The sequence below is a fragment of the Malania oleifera genome, chromosome 13 (assembly GCF_029873635.1).
Source record: "Malania oleifera isolate guangnan ecotype guangnan chromosome 13, ASM2987363v1, whole genome shotgun sequence".
In the NCBI taxonomy this organism is placed as follows: Eukaryota; Viridiplantae; Streptophyta; class Magnoliopsida; order Santalales; family Ximeniaceae; genus Malania; species Malania oleifera.
In genome coordinates, this window is record NC_080429.1 from 35,927,479 (window position 1) to 35,952,527 (window position 25,049).

At 36.4% G+C, this 25,049-nt stretch overlaps 2 protein-coding genes across 2 annotated transcripts; one reads left to right on the plus strand and one right to left on the minus strand.

Annotated features, from left to right (window-relative positions):
* Nucleotides 1–8,744: 8,744 nt before the first annotated feature.
* LOC131145800 (putative B3 domain-containing protein At3g24850) lies at nucleotides 8,745–9,401 on the plus strand. The gene has a single exon (XM_058094984.1). It carries the CDS (start codon nucleotides 8,745–8,747, stop codon nucleotides 9,399–9,401), a length of 657 nt encoding a protein of 218 aa, XP_057950967.1.
* An 11,902-nt stretch (nucleotides 9,402–21,303) lies between these two features.
* On the minus strand, nucleotides 21,304–22,062 carry LOC131145801 (B3 domain-containing protein At5g24050-like). The gene has a single exon (XM_058094985.1). The coding sequence runs from the start codon at nucleotides 22,060–22,062 to the stop codon at nucleotides 21,304–21,306; it is 759 nt and encodes a 252-aa protein (XP_057950968.1).
* Nucleotides 22,063–25,049: the final 2,987 nt, after the last annotated feature.

Genomic DNA, 25,049 nt, shown 5'->3' on the forward strand with positions numbered 1-25,049 from the left:
TGAGAAGGCTACTCCTTAAAGGGTGCCAAGGGTATTTGGCGTTTTTTAAAGACACGCCAGCAGAAGAACGAGAATTGGAGATGATTGCTCTAGTGCGCGAGTTCCCTGATGTGTTTCCAAAGGACTTGCTAGGGTTACCTCCGGACTGTGAATTGGAATTTGCTATTGAGTTAGCTCCAGGTACGGCGCCTATATCGAAAGCTCTATATCGTATGGCTCCAACTGAGCTAAGAAAGTTGAAAGAACAGCTTCAGGAGCTACTCGACAAGGGATACATTCGACCTAGTGTTTCTCCTTGGGGAGCACCGATGTTATTTGTGAAGAAGAAGGATAGGTCAATGAGAATGTGCATCGATTATAGAGAGCTTAACAAAGTGACAGTATAGAATAAATACCTGCTACCCAGGATCGATGATTTTTTTGATCAACTTTAGGGCATGCAAGTCTTCTCTAAGATTGACCTATGGTCTGGGTATCACCAACTGAAGGTGAAAGTGGAGGACGTCTCGAAAACTGTATTTCGAACCGGGTATGGCCATTTTGAATTTATGGTTATGCCTTTTGGGTTGACTAATGCACCTACAGCATTTATGGAGTTGATGAACAGGGTCTTCTACGAATATCTAGACTGGTTCATTGTAGTATTTATCGATGATATCCTAGTGTATTCTAGGAGTGCTGCAGAGCATGAAGTTCATTTGAGGCTAGTACTGCAAATGCTTGGAGATAAGAGGTTGTATGCTAAACTGAAGAAGTGCGAGTTATGGTTGGAACAGATTGCATTTTTGGGGCATATGGTGTCTAAAGAAGGTATATCCGTGAACCCGTGTAAGATTGAAGCAGTAGTGGACTGGGTGAGACCGAAGAATGTTCAGGAGGTCATAAGTTTTCTAGGTTTTGCAGGTTACTACCGTCGGTTCATGGAAGGGTTCTTCAATTTAGCAGGTCCTTTGATGAGACTCACGTGGAAGAACATGAGGTATGATTGGACGGATGAGTGAGAGCTGAGTTTCCAGGAGCTGAAACAGCGACTGGTCACTCCTCCAGTTCTGACTCTTCCATCCAGTGATGGTGGCTTCGTTATTTATAGTGATGCTTCAAAAAGAGGTCTGGGTTGTGTTCTAATGCAGCAGGGCAAGGTAGTTTCTTACGCTTCTCGTCAACTCAAAGAATATTAGAAGAACTACCCGACACATGATATGGAGTTAGCAACGGTAATGTTTACACTGAAAATTTAGAGGCACTACTTGTACGGTGAAAGGTGTGAGATTTTTACCAACCATAAAAGTCTTAAATACTTTTTCACCCAAAAGGAGCTCAACATGAGACAGCGTAGATGGCTTGAGTTTATTAAAGACTACGACTGTACTATTAGCTATCATCCAGGAAGGGCTAATGTTGTAGCTGAAGCTCTGAGTTGGAAGTCTGTTGATGCATCATAAGTGGAGGTTCAGCATCAGATCTGTATAGACCTTGAAAGGTTGCGTTAGGAGGTGGTAAAAGGAAACCATTAGGGTGTCCTTGCTAGCTTGGTGGTACAGCCGACTTTACAGGAGAGGATCCGTGTGGTGCAGAAGGAGGATTCTGAGTTGGTTGAGATTATGGAAGGAGTTCAAAAGGGGTTAAAGCCGGATTTTAGTATCTTTGGTGATAGGATATTGAGATTTCGCGGTAGGGTTTGTGTATCGAATGATGTCGTGATTAAACGGGTTATTCTAGAGGAGGCACATCGTTTACTTTACACTGTACATCATGGTAGTACGAAAATGTACCAGGATTTGAGGGAGTCTTTCTGGTGGTCCAACATGAAAAGAGAGATCGCTTGTTTTGTAGAGCAGTGCCGAAATGTCAGTGGATCAAAGCAGAACATCAGAAACCGGCAGGACCACTTCAGCCACTCGACGTTCCTGAGTGGAAGTGGGAACATGTCTCGATGGATTTCGTGATGGGTTTACCTGCGATAGTGCATGGGCAGAATGTTATATGGGTTATAGTGGATCGGTTGACGAAGACTGCACATTTCATTCCAATCAGAGTCAGCTACTCTATGAATAGGCTGACAGAACTTTATGTGCAGGAGGTGGTACGACTCCATGGTGTTTCTATTTCTATTGTTTCAAATTGGGATCCGCGTTTTACATCTCATTTTTGGAAGAGTTTGAGGATGCCTTAGGATCGACAACTGACGTTCAGTATATCTTTTCACCGGCAAACGGATGGACAGTTGGAGAGGACTATTCAGACATTAAAGGATATGTTGCAGGCTTGTGTACTAGATTTCGATGATAGTTGGATACGATATCTACCGCTTGTTGAATTTGCATATAACAACAGTTACTAGGCGAGCATAGAGATGACACCTTATGAGGCTTTGTATGGTCATCGGTGTCGATCTCCGTTGTACTGGGATCAGGTAGGTGAGCGGCAGATATTGGGTCTACAATTAATTCAGCAGACCTCTGCAAAGATGGGATTGATCAAGGAAAGAATCAAAGCAGCTCAGAGTCGACAGAAGAGTCATGCTGATACTCGTTGATGAGGTTGGAATTCGAGGTAGGAGATATGGTATTCCTGAGAATCGCTCTGATGAAAGGGGTGATGAGGTTCAGGAAGAAGGGGAAGCTAAGTTTTCGGTATATCGGGCCTTTTGAGATCCTTGAAAGGATAGGTTCGGTTGCTTATCGAGTGGCTTTACCTCCAGTTTTATCCAGAGTCCATGATATATTTCACGTTTCTGTACTATGGAAGCACATACCAGATCCATCACACATACTGAGTTACGAACCTCTAGAGATCAGCGATGCCTTATCGTATGAGGAAGTACCAGTGCAGATATTGGATCGAAAAGTGCAGCAATTACGGACTAAGGAAATACCTCTCGTAAAGGTATTATGGCGTAACCATGCAATGGAAGAAGCTTCATGGGAATTAGAATCTGAAATACGTCAGAAGTACACACAGTTATTTGATGGTATATAAGTATGTATAGTAGTGTAGATGGTATAGATTAAATGGTATGATCTTTGGGAGAGTTTTGTTTATGTATGTAATCTTCTAAAGTATCTTTTATGTAACCACGGTATTCCTCCGCCATATGTGAGGGTATGTAATGAATTTGGGCCAAAGTCACTTTGTAGGTGACGATCAACTCTTTTGTAAGGCAGGATTATAAGAAAAGATTATGTTAGCAATTGTTAGTAAATTTCGAGGACGAAATTCTTACAAGGAGGGGAGATTGTAAAGACCCAAACCGTAATAAGTTGGGTTCGTCGACGAAGGAGTCATGTTCGTCGATGAAGGAGTCATGTTCGTCGACGAAGTCCTTCAAAGCCTCATCGACGAATTTCAGAGCCTCGTCGATGAGGAAATACCAAGCGGGCCAGTAAAAATATCTGGACTGGGCTCGGTGACGAAGGTATGGCCTCGTTGATGAGCTGTATGAAGGATTCGTCGATGAAGGCGCCACCTCGTCGACGAATTGGACTCAGTCAAAAGCCCTATAAATATCCATTTTTGTTGCTTAAGGGCTAAATTTGCTCCCAAAATCTCTCTCTCTCTCTCTCTCTCACTCTCTCTCTCTCTCTCTCTCTCTCTCTCTCTCTCCAACTTGCAGCTTTCTCTCTCTCTCTCTCTTTCTAAGATTCTTCGTCGCTAAACGTCCATTTCTAAAAATGGAAGTTCCTACAGGGATCAAAGGAGAAAGTTCTACAACTTTAGCGGATCGGATCGTTATTTTGAAGATTTTTGGGTTTTCCCAAAAATCAAGGTAAGGATATGATTTTAATTTTGATTGGATATTTGGACAGTAGTTGAAATTATAGTAAGGTTATGTTCTGTGGTTTTAGGTTTCCAAGATCCCGGGTTGTCGGTTTGGATTGGTTTTGTACGAAGTTCCATTTGGAGTTTAAGGTAAGGGGAATTTGATTACAACAATTATTTTTGGAAAAATTAAACCGCTAAAAAGTTAGGTTATGCTTATATGTATGATTTAACTGCTTATTTGCTAAATTTTACCGAGTAGAAATGTCAGGTTTTGCGATTTTTTGATTTTTGGTAAAAGTATGGATTTTGGCGAATGGACTCCAAATGTTGTAAAACTTCTTTATTTGGATTATTATGTATGTAGGAGATGTCTGAATCCTTTATTTTTGTATATAAAATGGTGTTTACCTATATCATATATCATATAGTGGATTTTTGTTTAAATTAGTGTGACATGTGGATGAAATTGAACTTGTGAACATTTGCTATTAGTAATATGGATTATGGGAACGGAGTTCCAACTTGTTATACTAAAAATGTGGAAAACAGAGGTCGGGTATACATGGAGCTGTATATATGTAAAAGGGTGAACCGAGTGGATAGGCGCCGTTTTGAACCAGATGTGATTATTTGAATTTGTGAAAATACTGGAATTGCACAGGTTATCATGTTTTGTTATAAATTGTATAAATGATAAATGGAACCACAACTTGTTACCAAAGGAGTTGAAAGATACTTCAGCAAAAGGGGTTGAAAGATACTCCAATGTGAGAAGTTGAAAATGTTTCATTAATGGGGGTGAAAGATACTCCCAATAGCAGGGAATTCCTTGGCTGGAAGGGTACAGTGCAACCACACATGTAAATCAGTGTGGGTACATAGATAGTCGGCTAGCAGGAGTAATGAAACCACTGGTGAAATAATAGACCAGATGGGGGCAGTCGGACTATATATTTGATGCTTGACAAATGCCTGCACGAACAGGGCATTGTTAGAGATATCAGTGCACAACCCGTGCCACGGGTAAAATAGGCATTATATGTGATACAAAGCTGTTGGTCGTTCTATATTCATATACATGATTTAAAAGCTCATATGGAAAACCGGTATTGTTTATATTGATATATGTGTAGTGCTTCGGTATTGAAAACCTTTGTTTTATATATATGGATACATGCTTTAAATTGAAATACTCATATGTGGTCACACATTGTTTGTAATACTTTCTTCCTTACTGAGAGGTGTCTCACCCCATTATACAACCTTTGTTTTCAAGTTTACCAGGACGTCGGTCCAAGTTGCTTAAAGGACTAGGAGAATTGTTTTTGGTTGTAGCATACGTTAGTAGTTTATGTGTATATTGAACTTAGTTGGAATATCCTTTTTGGGATTGTATTAATAGGATATGTTCTAAGTCTATATAAATGTATTTGAGGATACAACAGTAAACTTTGGTATATGTCTATTAGAAATCCCGATGAATGTTTATGTTTTTCTGCAACATCTACATTCCCATTATGTATGAATTACACCTGTATGTCCCTGTTTAGGGCGGGTTATCTATGTATCTTAAACAAGTACAGGTATTTTGTATGAGTGAGTGACACCTGGGTCCGTATTAAAAGTTGGAGCATTATATAATCAGTCCACAAAATTTTGTAGTAAGCTATTTGAAGTCATCTTAAGTTTAGCCACAATAGAGATATGTCCTATTATAATCTTTATAATGTCATAATCATTTGAAATCTCATTAATGTTTATCATGTCTAAGTTATGTGCTTAAATCACTTACTTTCCAATCCCAAATTAACTAACCAAATTTTCATTTTATCCTCGCATACTTTGAAATTTTATTTCGCGAGTATTTTAACCAAAATTTATCTATTTTAGATACCCTACAAGGAGTCTACAATTAGTAGAAATATAATTTATACTATTTGTCTAATTGTTTTAGGCAAGCCTTTGGTGCCAACTCTGATGGAAGAATTTAATCTATAAAATAATCTCTCAATTGCCCTTGTTGTTGCACATCCCCACTATTAAGCGCATATTAATGACGTAACCCTAATGATATCCCTATGAAATATATCATGCTTCCATGTGATGGATATCTGTTGGGTATGGTTAGGGGTGTGCAAACGGTCGGTTCGGCCAAATTCGGTTAATTAACCGAATTAATCAGATTTTTCTATTAACGCTAATCCCTAACCGAATCGACTGAATTAGTTGCTATAACCGAACCGCACCCGAAAGCTCACGGATACCATACAATCTAACCAAAAAAAGCTGAATGAAGCATGAAGTACTAAAATTTACAAGTGGAATAAGAACAAAAAAAAAAAAAAAAAAAAAAGAAGAACCAAATTTTTCTGTTACAGAGCTTAGAGAGAGAGAGAGAGAGAGATTTCAAGCAATGAAGGTACCTAGTGAAGTAGAGAAGAGTGAGAAAGCTTCTCCCTCAAACTTGAAGGATGGAAGGACCGGAGTATTGTGGGTCTACGAACTGCAAAGTCTCGATGTCACCAAGCGAGCAAGAGCCAAAGTCTGTGAGCAAGAGTCGAAGACACGATCACTCGAAAAGGGAAGGGAAAAGGCCACGCGGGAATAGGGGAAAGCTGATTTAGCCAAAGACACAAGGATCTCAATCTGTCTACTGTTGATAACTGATCACACGAAGAAGGAACTAAGAAAGGAAGAGGCCAAGACTCAAGAGGTAAGAGGGATTCAGGAGAACTGGGAAGAGTCGAAGAGGGATTTAGGAAGTAGGAACCCAAGTAGCTGGCCTTTAAAAAGTAAAAAACATTAAACATTTAAGATTTAACATATATCATATACTAATATTACTAATTTATATTTATTTATTAATTAATTAATAATTCAAATAATTCGGTTAACCGAGTTAAAAATTCCCTATACCTGAACCAAAAATCGAATATTCGAAATTATTCCAAATTTGGAACCAAGCCGACAAAACTCGGTCGGTTAATTTGGTTAAACCCGGATTATGCTCACCCCTAGGTGTGGTAGTCCTTTGATATGCTTTGATTTAGATATTATTATTATGTATATACTATATAAACATGTTAATGTAGCTTAATTATATTGGTTTTTTTATTTTTGGGCAAAAGAAATTGACCTCCCTGAGGTTTCGAAAATTCTAGGAACCTCTCGTGAGGTTTTAAGAATTCCAAAAACCTCTATTGAGATTTGCCAAAAAAGACACACATCCTCTTATAATTTTCAAAAGGATAAGTTTTTTAAGGCAAGTTTGTGTCTTTTTGGTAAACCTCAAGGGAGGTTTATGGCATTTTTAAAACCTCAATGAAGGTATTTGGAATTTTTAAAATCTCAAGGGAGCTCTTTGTCTTTTTCAAAAATATCAGGGAAGATCAAAATATTTGTTAATCATAGTAGCATATTTGAAATTAGTCAAGTGATAAGATAAAAGGAGATTACTTTAAAATTATAAAATTAATGGTACTTTAAACAAATTCTTCCTTTTGTTATGTGAGAAAAAATGATGGGGTGACAATAGTATTTTTTTTTGAAGTGCCATTCTTAAAAATGTATTTAAAAAATTCTTGATTGTATTTGTTTCGCCTTATTTGAAATTTGAAAAAAATATTTATAAAAAAAGGGAAAATAAAATATGAAGAAAAAAATCACATCTTTTTATTTAGATATCAAATAAAGTGGGAAAAAAAATAATTAACATTTAATCAAAATAAAATTTTATTTCTAATACTATTTAATATGGTGAGAAAAATATAAAAATTAAATTTCTTTCTTATTTGCAAACATGCCACAAATTGATACCTGGCTTCACCAAGCTGGAGGGCCCTTTTGAGCAGCTCCTCGACCGGCTCCAGCCGCCGGTCCCTTGAAAAATACAGCTCGGTGCATAATGGCTTGTTTAATTCAGTTGGAAATTTTATGGAAATCTGGGGAAATCTCTCTCCTGGCACTCCCTGCCGGAAACTGGAAACTGGAAACTGACCGAGTGTAATTTGGAAACTCAAACTTGACAATCAAGTATCTCTTCTGCTTATTTATACAGCCCAACTCTGCTTTTTGAGTTAATTCAAACTGAACGGCCACTTCTCCATGACTTGTCAGGTCAGTTCTCCGTTGGCGTCGGTGTTGGCTTCAAAGGTAAAATGAAAAATAGAACTCGGTGCATAACGGCTAGTTTAATTCCGTTGGAAATTTTATGGAAACCTGGAAAATTCTCTCTCCGGGCGCTCCATGCCGGGAAGTGGAAACTAACCGAATATAATTTGAAAACCCAAACTTGGCAATCAAGTTTATCTTCTGCTTATTTATACACCCCAACTCTGCTTTTTGAATTAATTCAAACCGAAAGTAAAACAAGAAGAAACAGAGCAATGGAGAAGAAGGAATTAAGGCTTCTCAATGCTGAAGACTTTGCCGGTTTGATATTCCGACGAACCCTTTTGAGATGCTTCTAGTGGTGGATAGACTCGCGTCCGTCGTCGACGAGAAGTGTTGGGGTTTTACAGATCAAGTAATTAATGGAGAAAAATAAACAAAGCACACACACACAAATATTGACACCAGAGTTACGTGGTTCGGCCAAATTCCGGCCTACGTCCACGGGAGCGAGAGATTACTATGTACTGGGAAAAATACATAGGAGGAGGAGGATACAATCACTCAACTCTCACTTAACTCTTACAGCTCTCTCTCTCTACACAATCTCTCTACTTCACGCAGCTTACACTGCAACACACTCTCTCACACTCTGCACTCTTATGCACGCTGCAACACACCACACCACCACACACAACTCTACACACACGTATATATATATATATATATATACACAAGGGGGAGCAAAAGATCAACGGGCGGTGGCTAAATGTCAGCATGGCCAGCAAAGTAGGTGGAGCAGCAAAGGGTGACGGAGGAGCAGCCGGGGCCGAAGATGTTGAAGGAGCAGCAGCCGTCTGCTTTGACTGGGTATGGATCCATCAAGAAGTTCCTCAAGTGACCTGCTCCCTTTCCTTGCTGTGTCGGTGATCCCAGTATTGCTTCCTCATCCCACCGGACGCAGAGCAGTTGCAGACTCGAAACAGAGCAGGGTTGGAAAAAGAAACAGAGGCGGCATCAAGAACAGGGCGAACCCCAGCAACCGGACTGCCCTGCGCCAAATTAACCCTTCGTCTGTGCATTCAAATGCGATTGGGATGCCTTATTATTTGAGAAATTACATATCAAGAATCAGCGGCACCGACATGGTTCTGGTTATTCGGAAGAGGCTTTTCGAGATGGACGTTAATCCCAATCACAACCGCCTCTCCATACCCTTCCGGCAGGTGAGTGCGGAGTTTCTTACGGCACAAGAGAAACAGAGTCTCTTCGAACGCTCCCACGACGGGAAGAAATTGAAGGGAATGGAGGTGTCGATGATTGTTCACCCGGTGTTGGGTGAGTTTGTGTCTGTGAATTTGAAGAGGTGGGATATGAAGAAGGGGAATGGGAAGACAAGCTCCTCCTACGTGCTGGTCTCCGCCTGGAATAATGTTGTCACAGATCACATGCTTAGGAGAGATGACGAAATTCAGCTTTGGTCTTTTCGCCGCAATCGCCAACTCTGCTTTGCTTTGTTTAGGTTTTGATTCATTGAGATGGCTGAAAACAGAGTCAAGAAATTAAGATGCAACATTTTGCGTCTTCTATTTTGAGATTCAGTAGCACTGGAAGTCCTAACTCCGCGTTAATTGTAATCAAGTTGCAATTTAGCGTGAAAGCAGTATGTTTGCCATGATAATTGTTTCTATGTAGTACAAAAATAAAATAGACTGTTTACATATAATTGTGTTACTGGGTATATTAAATTTTTAGGGTTCTTCAGATTGATACTATTGGATCTTATCAATTGTGTGATATGTGCGAGAGAAGAGGTTTAATTAATTTTACTCCGCTTATCCATCATAATATTCTCATGGAGGTGTTATATAATAGTGTTGAGAATTTTGAAAAAATAAAGTGGAAGAGGAATGCTTATATATACATATGACTAAATGCGAGACCCAATAAATTTAAGTTTTTGGATTATGTTGGTATTCAAGTCCCATCAACTCCCCCATTGCTAATACATGATATCAGAGCATTTTCTTTTGAAGTGAATTTTTTTTCACATCATTTTTAGATTTTATCAACCGTTCAAAGCGGCTTCCATGAGTTGTCTATTGAAACACTCTTACTTGGTTAGAACTTAATTAAGTAAGAAAACTGGCTTAGGCAAAACAAAAATAAGATTTGTGCTTTTTTCTTGTTTTACATTTGATCGAAGATGTTGGCATTGAAAATCAAGCTGGACGCTTTGCATAAAAATCAAACTAGGTTGGCTTTGCAGCAGGGTGGAGATGGATAATTAAGCTTGCATCCCTTTATTATGCACGACTGATGAATTGCTACCGAAAGATATTTTTACTGTGATGTATTTACTTAAATCACAAAAACAAATGCATACATATCATGTTCTTGACAACTTATGTATGTGCTTGTGGAAGATTTATGGAGACTAATATTTGAATTATGCTGTCAATGCAATGGAAGATCCTTTGTCCTATGTTTCATCAAATGGAATTTGGCTTCGATTGGATTTAGTAGTAACAACATTTGCTTAGACGCAACACTTAGTGCATAGGGTTCTTTTAAGGCATGATATATATATATATATATATATATATATATATATATATATATATATTCGTGACCCACAACCTAACAGCTTAAACTATTAGTTAAGCGATTGTTTCAAATGGTATCAGAATCATGGTCGCAAGAAGATAGTCGGTTCTAATCTTGTCGCCAACATTTGCCGTGTGATTGTTAAAATGGGCTAATTCCCCATAATGGATGGTGTTTATCATTTCCTTATCTCTCCACATGTAATCAGGCTGCTTGTGATGGAGAGTGTTGAGGCATAATACTTATTGATAGCCTACAACTTTACAATTTAAACTTTTTGGTAAAGTGGCAACTTGACTGCTCACCTCATTTAATCCGGGACCTTATTTAATAAAAACAACTCTTTTAAAATTCATTAGTGCAATAAAAAATTTAGAAAAATACATGGAAAATAAAAAATAAAAATTTTGATGGCAACTCCTCCATGCTTATACTTGCACACACATCACAAGAGAAATTTCGGTTAGCAATAGGTTAGTAAATGAATCAAAAATAAAAAAAATAAATTAATTTATTTTAAATTTGATTGGTCAATCAAGTTAGTAAATAAAAAAAAAAAAAAAAACTAATCAATTTGTTATAAATTCGATTGATCAATCAAGTTGGCAAAATAAAAAAAAAAATCCACATGTAATTAGGCTGCTTGTGGTTGAGAATAAGGAGAACTGTGTGATAAAATAAATTAAAGTTGGGTTTAATTAAGCAAATGTTACTGAATGGTTGAGAATAGGGAGAACTGTGTGATAAAATAAATTTGTAAAATTTCAGAATATGTTTTATTTACAAAATTAGAATTGATTTCTGAAAATTGGTTAATATTGATTTGGGCATTGACTTAATTCTCCATTCAATCTTTAAAAAAATCCTCAGCTCTAATTCAAACCCAAAATTGAAATCTCATAATCACAGACCCTAACCCAGCCTTTTACAATCCCAAAATTTTAAGTCAAAATACCTTAATCAAACCTAAGCTGAAAGACACAAAAATTTGGGTAAACTTGACCCAAACCCGAAGCATCCAACCCGAAAACCCAAGTTGAGGACCCAAATCCAATGACCCCGATCCAAGAACCCATGTTCAAGAACCTAAATCCACGAAACCCCATATGCGACCAAGGGATCCATGTCAATTTGAACCAGGTCCAAGTTAACTGACCCTTTAACCCATAACCTAGACCCATTTGTCCTAACTTAGCCCATTTAACCAACCCAATATCCCCTAGCCCAATAGCCCAAATCCAAGTTAAGCTCAACACCTATTCAACCCAAATCCTAAACTAACTCAATCCATTTCAACCATGCTCATTACCCAATTAAACCGAGACCTACTCGGATCCAATTGGTCTTGACCCTAGCTCAACCTAAGCTTAGATTCAACTGACCCATATCCCAATTAAACTAAGTCTGATCTAGCCCAAACCAACATGGTTCAATTGAGGTCAAATCAAAAACCTATGATCCATTTACATAGCCCCATCCCTGGACCCGGTCCGTTTAAAAAAGAATAATAATTTATTTTTAATTCAAAAAATTAGAAAAAATAGTAAAATAAAATTAGTAGAAATTAGAAAAAAAAAATCATAAAAAAAAGAATAAAAATTCTTTCAGTCTTTTTTTACTTAGGGAACAAAAAAAATAAAAAAAAAATTATCAAAGATAAATAAAATGGGGAAAATTCTTTAAAATTTATAGAAAATTGCAGAAAAAATATTGAAAAATTCTAGAAAATTCTTGAAATTGTTTTGGAAATTTGAGAATGTTTTAAAGATTCTTTTTGCTTTAGTTTGATGTATCTATATGATCATTTTATTGTATAGTATTTTTATATATCTTATTTTGTGTGCGTCAACGTTCGAATGATAAAACAAAGGGTAAAGATGTGTTTCAATCCTCATTTATATCAGTTCTAGGGGGTTTATCTAACAAGATCCAATCCTTTGGAGGTTTTATTAGAAATTCCTAAATAGCACTTGATTTTGCATCTTCTTTTAAAATTTCAATATTTATTAGACTTGTTTAGGAGTTAATTGAGGATCATATGATTCATGTTAGGATAACTCATAATTAATTAGGTACCGTTCTTAGAACAGGTGTGCAGGGGGTTATTAATACCTTCTCCTCGTATAACTGTACTCTCAATCACAGCTTTGGTAAAAGTGGATCGAGGCTACTAGTTCTTTCGCCTTAGGATTAGTTTAGAGACCAATCAATGAGTAGTAATTAGGTTAACTAACCACATCTAGGAAAATAACAGGTTAGTGGCAACTCCATCAAATCATCAATATTATTATCACCCATCACCACTCCAAACCCTTCTACTGGATGTTACGATAACTCGACAACTCTACTGGGGACCACTAGGGAGTCGAGCCATTAAGTGACTATGAATTATCCCAAATTTGAATTTAGTTGTAATTTTAATTACTCCACGATATTTTACTTGTATATATGAATAATTTCTGTGTATATATGAATATCTCACATGTTTATTCAATTTTTATGTTTTCTATGAATGTTGTGAATGAATGGACAAGTGTATGTAGGGTGTGATGATGTCATGGAATGTGGGTTTATACTTTGGACCTTATGTGAGAACACACACTTTCACATGCCTTATACTTAGGCATTACTCTCTTAGAATTAGATAATGGTGTAGTAGCGTTGGCACCTTTAAGGCATAAGTCTTCAAGGGTGCGTGAATCACTCCGCTTAGTTTATACTTTGTCCAAACTTATTAGGGAAGGATAGGGTACATTTTGGGACTTATTGTTGATAGATAAAGAGCCTAAACCATACATAAATAGCTCCAGTTTTCTCTCATAGGATAGAGCCTCAAAGAAAACCCTTAATCAATCAATCCACTTCGGTTGGGACAAGTGTAACGCCCCGATTTTTCATACTATTTTTTTCCTATATAAATAACACATATATCACCTATCGGCCACATCAACACCTCTGATACCACATAAACATAACTTGACCCGAAAGTGGGTGCCGAGTACACAATCATATTCATATACACAAACCTAACAACAGAAGTCATTTCATATATATATATATATATATATACATACCATAGCGAATACACATACCAGAGTACCAACCATTCATAAATACAAGTCTACCACAAAATCTCTAGAGGAATCAAACCTCCTTAACTTAAAATACTCACCCTGTCTAACCAGGGTATCAGCTCCCCTCTATATTGGAACTCTATCACAAGGTCTATCTCGATTTCCTAAAATATTCAAATAATTGGGTGAGACACATCTCAGTAATACGGAATAAATTATCTATCGTTTGTGGTAGTGTGAGATTCATTATATCATAACACACACACACACACACACATATCCATATCAGTGATAATATCTTCTGAGAAAATATACCATTTCTAAACTTACAATCATATAGATATACAACATAAGCGTTTATAAGCTTTTACTTTCATTTCCAAAACCATACACACGCAACCCATAATTACCAGCAAAGTTCTCGAGAATAGGGAAGCTTACCCTCCTATATAAGTAGTTTCCCTCTACCCTGATATCATTTGCATCCTAACCCAATTACTCGGGTTCAGCTACAACTGACACTTATCAGAGCACTCACCTTACTCAGTAAGTCCTCAAGCAGTGTGTTTACTTCGCTTTAATTATTTATATTATTGACTCACACTATTTCATTTCTCATTTTCTTTCTCATTTCCATTCTCATTTCATTTCCATTTCCATTTCCTTTTCATTTCAATTTCCATATCTGGCTCATGAGTGTCATCGTAACTGATATATCCATGTCTGTACTCATGGCCGCCCTGAGGATATCTCTTCACGTCATGCTTCCCCCCATGAATAGGGTTGTGTGACCCAAAGGCTGGATCTAACCGCGGTTGGCCGACCCGGTTAGATCAAATTATCATACCATATACCTCGTATATGTAGTATGACTGGCCGATTAATAGCCCTAATCCGGACTTAGGGGGCACAACAACTCTACTATACAGATCAGTCGACTGTCACGCCACACGCTCCACGAGTCCGTGTGGTTGCACTAACACCACTAGCAATGGTATCATACTCATTATCACAACCCATTATTAGGGTTTCCATATCCATCCATCAAGGTTGTCGCTACCATATACCTGCAATCATTATGTGGTATTAGTATTTCATCAATCACATTTCTGTATTCATATTTTAGAACTTCACATTTCAATTCTCACAATTCAATATTCATATTGCAAAATTAACCTTGCAATATTCACATTTCTCATATTCATAATCCTCATATTCACATTTCTCACATTCACATTTCAATATTTGTATTGTAGTATTCACATTACAATACTCGCATTCTCATATTCTCATTTCAGTATTCACATTTCATTATTTTCATTGCAGTATTAACATTGCAATATTCCCAATTCAACTTTCACAACTCATTTCATCTCATAAATACATATACATACCTCATTTCATGTAATTCACATTTCTCAATAAAACATTTCCATATCTCATATTCATCATTTCTCAGAAGATATACATTTTTTAGTACATTCCACTTTCATCATTTTTCCCCATTTCAAAACTCATATCTCAATTAACATTTCATGATCTCATATTCTCAGTATGAATCAATTAACTCAATTTCCAAAATATTTCAGTATAATCATATACCACACAAATTTATCTGATATTTCATACCATAATAAATTTCAAGTAAAATATCATAATACCATTTTCACATAATAACTCAATAAGTATTTCTCAAATTGACTGTAATAATTTATTTCCCTTACCTGGCTTACTGAGATTTTTCTAAAGCACCAAATTTCTACATCCCTCAGCGTTCATAGCCCAACAACCTAAAATTCACATTTTCCCCAAATTATTCAACTCAACTTCAGAATAATTTCCATTTAACATTTCCTAGGTTTCGTATACTCCAAATGAGCGTAGAAACTCTAAGATACACCACTTACCCTGGTTTTGGGATGGTGCCTTGGAACCCCAAATTGAAAATCTACTCTGCGTAGGTTGCAGAGAATCTTCCAAGGAACCTCGTGATGGTTCCTGACTGTCAATTCGGACTTTAACGGAGCCAAAATCGAAGAGAGAAGGAGGGAGCTTCGTAGGGTTTAGGAGAGAGAGAGAGAGAGAGAGAGAGAGAGAGAGAGAGAGAGAGAGAGAGAGTGAGTGAGAGAGAGAGAGAGAGAGTGTGTGTGTGTGATTTTTATTTGTTAAACTAAATGAGCTCGCAGGGCTTCCTTAATACGCCCACTGCAGAGAAAATCGTCGACAATTTTCTCTGACCCTTAGAAAATCATCGCCGGTTTTCTATTTAATCAGTTCGTTTTACTTTTTACCTGTTACCGCTCCGCAGTAAAACCCCTAAACCGTCGACGGTTTCCTATCCACTCCAAAAAATCGTCGCCAATTTTCTCCTCTCTCAGCCAAAAATCCTTTTTTTTTTTTTTCCTATTTCTCCCTATTCCTTTTGTTTTATATTTCTCCATATTTCTCTTCTTTTTCTTTCTTTGCTTTCTTTCTAATTTCTTTTCTTTTTCTCTTTATCTACACACCTTTTCCATCATCTCCTCCTTCTTATACAGCCGTGGAGGAGAGCAATAAGGGGTTTCTTATTTAATGGGGCAAGTGGATGGACATCCATCATAATGATGGAATGGGGAACATGAAGGGACAGGTGCATGGGAGTGACACACACTAATTATTCATAACAATATAAACTTTATTTTCACAATTTTTGAATTTTATATGGCATAATTCTTTAAATCAAACAAAAACATAAAATCTTAAAGAAGATGGCATCACATGAAATTTTTTATTTTTATTTTTATTTTTTTAAGAACAAAAAAAATCTCTTTTTTGAATTCTTAAGTACATAGGCCTTATTTTCACAATTTTTGAATTTTAGATGGCAAAATTCTGAAAATCAAACATAAATATAAAATCTTGAATAAGATGGCATCGCATTCTTGCTTTCCATACATTTCAAGAAGATGCCTTCCTTAAAAGTTAACACAATATATATATATATATATATATATATATATATATATATATATAAATAAGCAACCCGAGAGTTTTTGAGTGCCCGAGCCTAAGTTCGGGTGCCCGAACAGACATAACACAAAAAGTCATTTTAGTGGTTCAGGTGCTAGAAAATAAGTTCGGTTTGCTAAACCAAGGCCATTTTTCCAAAAGACTGCATTTTGGGTGCCTGGTCTGAAATAAGTATCAGTTGTAGCTAAACCTGAGTAATCGGGTTAGGATGCAAATGATATCAGGGTAGAGGGAAACTACTTATATGGGAGGGTAAGCTTCCCTATTCTCGGGAACTTTGCTGGTAATTATGGGTTGCGTGTGTATGGTTTTAGAAATGAAAGTAAAAGCTTATAAACGCTTATGTTGTATATCTATATGATTGTAAGTTTGGAAATGGTATATTTTCTCAGAAGATATTATCACTGATATGGATATATATATATATATATATATATATATATATAAATGATATGATATAATGAATCTCACACTGCCACACACGATAGATAATTTATTCTGTATTACTGAGATGTGTCTCACCTAATTATTTGAATATTTCAGGAGACCGAGATAGACCTGGTGATAGAGTTTCGAGATAGAGGGGAGCTGATACCCTAGTTAGACTGGGTGAGTATTTTGAGTTAAGGAGGTTTGATTCCTCTAGAGATTTTGTGGTAGACTTGTATTTATGAATGGTTGGTACTCTGGTATGTGTATTCGCTATGGTATGTATATATATATGAAATGACTTCTGTTGTTAGGTTTGTGTATATGAATATGATTGTGTACCCGACACCCACTTTCAGGTCAAGTTATGTTTATGTGGTATCAGAGGTGTTGATGTGGCCGATAGGTGATATATGTGTTATTTATATAGGAAAAAAATGGTATGAAAAATCGGGGCGTTACACTTGTCCCAATCAAAGTGGATTGATTGATTAAGGGTTTTCTTTGAGGCTCTATCCTAGGAGAGAAAACTGGAGCTATCTATGTATGGTTTAGGCTCTTTATCTATCAACAATAAGTCCCAAAATGTCCCCTATCCTTCCCTAATAAGTTTGGACAAAGTATAAACTACGCAGAGTGATTCACACACCCTTGAAGACTTATGCCTTAAAGGTGCCAACGCTACTACACCATTATCTAATTCTAAGAGAGTAATGCCTAAGTATAAGGCATGTGAAAGTGTGTGTTCTCACATAAGGTTCAAAGTATAAACCCACATTCCATCACATCATCACACCCTACATACACTTGTCCATTCATTCACAACATTCATAGAAAACATAAAAATTGAATAAACATGTGAGATATTCATATATACACAGAAATTATTCATATATACAAGTAAAATATCATGGAGTAATAAAAATTACAACTAAATTCAAATTTGGGATAATTCATAGTCACTTAATGGCTCGACTCCCTAGTGGTCCCCAGTAGAGTTGTCGAGTTATCGTAACATCTAGTAGAAGGGTTTGGAGTGGCGATGGTTGATAATAATATTGATGATTTGATGGAGTTGCCACTAACTTGTTATTTTCCTAGATGTGGTTAGTTCACCTAATTACTACTCATTGATTGGTCTCTAGACTAATCCTAAGGCGAAAGAACAAGTAGCCTCGATCTACTTTTACCAAAGCTGTGATCGAGAGTACAGTTATACGAGAAGAAAGTATTAATAACCCCCTACACACCTGTTCTAAGAACAGTACCTAATTAATTATGAGTTATCCTAACCTGAATCATATGATCCTCAATTAACTCCTAAACAAGTCTAATAAATATTGAAATTTTAAAAGAAAATGCAAAATCAAGCGCTATTTAGGAATTTCTAATAAAACCTCCAAAGGATTGGATCTTGTTAGATAAACCCCCTAGAACTGATATAAATGAGGATTGAAACACATCTTTACCCTTTGTTTTATCATTCGAACGTTGACGCACACAAAATAAGATATATAAAAATACTATACAATAAAATGATCATATAGATACATCAAACTAAAGCAAAAAGAATCTTTAAAACATTCTCAAATTTCCAAAACAATTTCAAGAATTTTCTAGAATTTTTCAATATTTTTTCTGCAATTTTCTATAAATTTTAAAGAATTTTCCCCATTTTATTTATCTTTGATAATTTTTTTTTTATTTTTTTTGTTCCCTAAGTAAAAAAAGACTGAAAGAATTTTTATTCTTTTTTTTATGATTTTTTTTCTAATTTCTACTAATTTTATTTTACTATTTTTTCTAATTTTTTGAATTAAAAATAAATTATTATTCTTTTTTAAACGGACCGGGTCCAGGGATGGGGCTATGTAAATGGATCATAGGTTTTTGATTTGACCTCAATTGAACCATGTTGGTTTGGGCTAGATCAGACTTAGTTTAATTGGGATATGGGTCAGTTGAATCTAAGCTTAGGTTGAGCTAGGGTCAAGACCAATTGGATCCGAGTAGGTCTCGGTTTAATTGGGTAATGAGCATGGTTGAAATGGATTGAGTTAGTTTAGGATTTGGGTTGAATAGGTGTTGAGCTTAACTTGGATTTGGGCTATTGGGCTAGGGGATATTGGGTTGGTTAAATGGGCTAAGTTAGGACAAATGGGTCTAGGTTATGGGTTAAAGGGTCAATTAACTTGGACCTGGTTCAAATTGACATGGATCCCTTGGTCGCATATGGGGTTTCATGGATTTAGGTTCTTGAACATGGGTTCTTGGATCGGGGTCATTGGATTTGGGTCCTCAACTTGGGTTTTCGGGTTGGATGCTTCGGGTTTGGGTCAAGTTTACCCAAATTTTTGTGTCTTTCAGCTTAGGTTTGATTAAGGTATTTTGACTTAAAATTTTGGGATTGTAAAAGGCTGGGTTAGGGTCTGTGATTATGAGATTTCAATTTTGGGTTCGAATTAGAGCGGAGGATTTTTTTAAAGATTGAATGGAGAATTAAGTCAGTACCCAAATCAATATTGACCAATTTTCAGAAATCAATTCTAATTTTATAAATAAAACATATTCTGAAATTTCACAAATTTATTTTATCACACAGTTCTCCCTATTCTCAACCACAAGCAGCCTGATTACATGTGGATTTTTTTTTATTTTGCCAACTTGATTGATCAATCGAATTTATAACAAATTGATTAGTTTTTTTTTATTGATTTATTTACTAACTTGATTGACTAATCAAATTTAAAATAAATTAATTTATTTTTTTATTTTTGATTTATTTACTAACCTATTGCTAATCGAAATTTCTCTTGTGATGTGTGTGCAAGTATAAGCATGGAGGAGTTGCCATCAAAATTTTATTTTTTATTTTCCATGTATTTTTCTAAATTTTTTTATTGCACTAATGAATTTTACAAGAGTTGTTTTTATTAGATAAGGTCCCGGATTAAATGAGGTGAGCAGTCAAGTTGCCACTTTACCAAAAAGTTTAAATTGTAAAGTTGTAGGCTATCAATGAGTATTATGCCTCAACACTCCCCATCACAAGCAGCCTGATTACATGTGGAGAGATAAGGAAATGATAAACACCGTCCATTATAGGGAATTAGCCCATTTTAACAATCACACGGCAAATGTTGACAACAAGATTAGAACCCACTATCTTCTTGCGACCATGATTTTGATACCATTTGAAACAATCGCTTAACTAATAGTTTAAGCTGTTAGGTTGTGGGTCACGAATATATATATATCATGCCTTAAAAGAACCCTATGCACTGAGTGTTGCGTCCAAGCAAATGTTGTTACTACTAAATCCCATCGAAGCCAAATTCTATTTGATGAAACATAGGACAAAGGATCTTCCATTGCATTGACAGCATAATTCAAATACTAGTCTCCATAAATCTTCCACAAGCACATACATAAGTTGTCAAGAACATGATATGTATGCATTTGTTTTTGTGATTTAAGTAAATACATCACAGTAAGAATATCCTTCGGTAGCAATTCATCAGTCGTGCATAATTAAAGGGATCCAAGCTTAATTATCCATCTCCACCCTGCTACAAAGCCAACCCAGTTTGATTTTTATGCAAAGCGTCCAGCTTGATTTTCAATACCAACATCTTCGATCAAATGTAAAACAAGAAAAAAGCATAAATCTTATTTTTGTTTTGCCTAAGCCAGTTTTCTTACTTAATTAAGTTCTAACCAAGTAAGAGTGTTTCAATAGACAACTCATGGAAGCTACTTTGAAAGGTTGATAAAATCTAAAAATGATGTGAAAAAAAATTCACTTCAAAAGAAAATGCTCTAATATCAATGGGGGAGTTGATGGGACTTGAATACCAACATAATCCAAAAACTTAAATTTATTGGGTCTTACATTTAGTCATATGTATATATAAGCATTCCTCTTCCACTTTATTTTTTCAAAATTCTCAACACTATTATATAACACCTCCATGAGAATACCTCCATAGAATATTATGATGGATAAGCGGAGTAAAATTAATTAAACCTCTTCTCTCGCACATATCACACAATTGATAAGATCCAATAGTATCAATCTGAAGAACCCTAAAAATTTAATATACCCAGTAACACAATTATATGTAAACAGTCTATTTTATTTTTGTACTACATAGAAACAATTATCATGGCAAACATACTGCTTTCACGTTAAATTGCTACTTGATTACAATTAACGCGGAGTTAGGACTACCAGTGCTACTGAATCTCAAAATAGAAGACGCAAAATGTTGCATCTTAATTTCTTGACTCTGTTTTCAGCCATCTCAATGAATCAAAACCTAAACAAAGCAAAGCAGAGTTGGCGATTGCGGCGGAAAGACCAAAGCTGAATTTCGTCATCTCTCCTAAGCATGTGATCTGTGACAACCTTATTCCAGGCGGAGACCAGCACGTAGGAGGAGCTCGTCTTCCCATTCCCCTTCTTCATATCCCACCTCTTCAAATTCACAGACACAAACTCACCCAGCACCGGGTGAACAATCATCGGCACCTCCATCCCCTTCAATTTCTTCCCGTCGTGGGAGCGTTCGAAGAGACTCTGTTTCTCTTGTGCCGTCAGGAACTCCGCCCTCGCCTGCCGGAAGGGTATGGAGAGGCGGTTGTGATTGGGATTAACGTCCGTCTCGGAAAGCCTCTTCTGAATGACCAGAACCATGTCCGTGCCGCTGATTCTTGATATGTAATTTCTCAAATAATACGGCATCCCAATCGCATTTGAATGCACAGACGCAGGGTTAATTTGACGCAGGGCAGTTGGGTTGCTGGGTTCACCCTGTTCTTGATGCCGCCTCTGTTTCTTTTTCCAGCCCTGCTCTGTTTCGAGTCTGCAACTGCTCTGCGTCCGGTGGGATGAGGAAGCAATACTGGGATCACCGACACAGCAAGGAAAGGGAGCAGGTCTCTTGAGGGACTTCTCGCGGACGACGGACGCGAGTCTGGCCACCACTAGAAGCATCTCAAAAGGGTTCGTCGGAATATCAAACCCGGCAAAGTCTTCAGCACTGAGAAGCCTTAATTCCTTCTTCTCCATTGCTCTGCTTCTTCTTGTTTTACTTTCGGTTTGAATTAATTCAAAAGGCAGAGTTGGGGTGTATAAATAAGCAGAAGATAAACTTGATTGCCAAGTTTGGGTTTTCAAATTATAGTCGATCAGTTTCCACTTCCCGGCATGGAGCGCCCGGAGAGAGAAATTTCCAACGGAATTAAACTAGCCGTTATGCACCGAGTTCTATTTTTCATTTTACCTTTGAAGCCAACACCGACGCCAACGGAGAACTGACCTGACAAGTCATGGAGAAGTGGCCGTTCAGTTTGAAGTAACTCAAAAAGCAGAGTTGGGCTGTATAAATAAGCAGAAGAGATACTTGATTGTCAAGTTTGAGTTTCCAAATTACACTCGGTCAGTTTCCAGTTTCCAGTTTCCGGCAGGGAGTGCCCGGAGAGAGATTTCCCCAGATTTCCATAAAATTTCCAACTGAATTAAACAAGCCATTATGCACCGAGCTGTATTTTTCAAGGGACCGGCGGCTGGAGCCGGTCGAGGAGCTGCTCAAAAGGGCCCTCCAGCTTGGTGAAGCCAGGTATCAATTTGTGGCATGTTTGCAAATAAGAAAGAAATTTAATTTTTATATTTTTCTCACCATATTAAATATTATTAGAAATAAATTTTATTTTGATTAAATGTTAATTATTTTTTTTCCCACTTTATTTGATATCTAAATAAAAAGATGTGATTTTTTTCTTTTTTTATAAATATTTTTTTCAAATTTCAAATAAGGCGAAACAAATACAATCAAGAATTTTTTAAATACATTTTTAAGAATGGCACATCAAAAAAATACTATTGTCACCCCATCATTTTTTCTCACATAACAAAAGGAAGAATTTGTTTAAAGTACCATTAATTTTATAATTTTAAAGTAATCTCTTTTTATCTTATCACTGAACTAATTTCAAATATGCTACTATGGTTAACAAATATTTTGATCTTCCCTCATACTTTTGAAAAAGCCAAAGAGCTCCCCTGAGATTTTAAAAATTCCAAATGCCTCCCTTGAAGTTTTAAAAATGCTATAAACCTCCCTTGAGGTTTACCAAAAAGACACAAACTTGCCTTAAAAACTTATCCTTTTGAAAATTATAAGAGGATGTTTGTGTCTTTTTTGGCAAATCTCAATAGAGGTCTTTCGAATTCTTAAAACCTCAGGAGAGGTTTCTAGAATTTTCGAAACCTCGGGGTGAGCATAATCTGGGTTTAACCAAATTAACCGACCGAGTTTCGTCGGTTTGGTTCCAAATTTGGAATAATTTCGAATATTCGATTTTTGGTTCAGGTATGGGGAATTTTTAACTCGGTTAATCGAATTATCTGAATTATTAATTAATTAATAATTAAATATAAATTAGTAATATTAGTATATGATATATGTTAAATCTTAAATGTTTAATGAATTTTACTTTTTAAAGGCCAGCCGCTAGGGTTCCTACTTCCTAAATCCCTCTTCGACTCTTCCTAGTTCTTCTGAATCCCTCTTACCTCTTGAGTCTTGGCCTCTTCCTTTCTTAGTTCCTTTCGTGTGATCAGTTATCGATAGTAGACAAATCGAGATCATTGAGTCTTTGGCTAAATCGGTTTTCCCCTCTTCCCGCGTGGCCTTTTCCCTTCCCTTTTCAAGTGATCATGTCTTCGACTTTTGCTCACAAACTTTGGCTCTTGCTCGCTTGGCGACATCAAGACTTTGCAGTTCATAGATCCACAATACTCCGGTCCTTCCGTCCTTCAGGTTTGATGGAGAAGCTTTCTCACTCTTCTATGCTTCACTAGGTACCTTCGTTGCTTGAAATCTCTCTCCCTCTCTAAGCTCTGTACCAAAAACGTTTGGTTATTTTTTTGTTTTTTGTTCTTATTCTGCTTGTAAATTTTAGTACTTCACACTTCATATCCAATCAACTTTTCTTGGTTAGATTGTATGGTATCCGTGAGCTTCCGGGTGTGGTTCGGTTATAGCAACTAATTCAGTCAATTATGTTAGGGATTAGTGTTAATAAAAATTTTTGATTAATTTAGTTAATTAATCGAATTTGGCCGGACCAACCGTTTGCACACCCCTAACCATACCCAACAGATATCCATCACATGGAAACATGATATATTTCATAGGGATATCATTAGGGTTATGTCATTAATATGCGCTTAATAATGGGGGTGTGCAACAACAAGGGCAATTGAGAGATTATTTTATAAATTAAATTCTTCGATGAGAGTAGGCACCAAAAGCTTGCCTAAAACAATTAGACAAATAGTATGAATTATATTTCGAATAATTGTAGACTCCTTGTAGGATATCTAAAATATATAAATTTTGGTCAAAATGCTCATGAAATAAAATTTCAAAGTATGCAAGGATAAAATGAAACTTTTGTTAGTTAATTTGGGATTGGAAAGTAAGTGATTTAAGCACATAACTTAGACATGATAAACAATATTGAGATTTCAAATGATTATGACATTTATAGAGATTATAATAGGACATATCTCTATTGTGACGACCTGCTTAATTTCTACATTTTTTTCCATAATATAAATACAATATCACCAAACTCAGCAGATCATAATCCACTTGGACCCGTGCCACAGGTACATCAGAACACATAACGGAAGCCTAAGCAGTAGGAAACATAAAATCAATATATCATAAACACCAACCATCCATCACAACACCAGAGTCACTACATCCACTGTATTTATATACACACAGTATACAACCCAAAAGATATCTTAGGGTCATCCCACAAAATACATCTGACCCTATTAGAACATTTACCCTTCTGCAAGGGCAGATCAATAGTACTAGATCAACGGAACTTTACCCACTCTCCTATCAGGGGCTCTTGAAATGCTTATAAAATTTAAGGGTGAGACACCTTTCAGTAAGAGAAATAAACTAATACTAGTGTGTGACAACATGAGTATTCCGTGTTATGCATATACCATACAGAAACATATTTAGTAAACTG

Excerpts from the sequence above, each read along its gene's own strand:
- LOC131145800 (XM_058094984.1), top strand. The coding sequence starts at position 8,745 with ATGGATCCATCAAGAAGTTCCTCAAGTGACCTGCTCCCTTTCCTTGCT.
- LOC131145801 (XM_058094985.1), bottom strand. The coding sequence starts at position 22,062 with ATGGAGAAGAAGGAATTAAGGCTTCTCAGTGCTGAAGACTTTGCCGGG.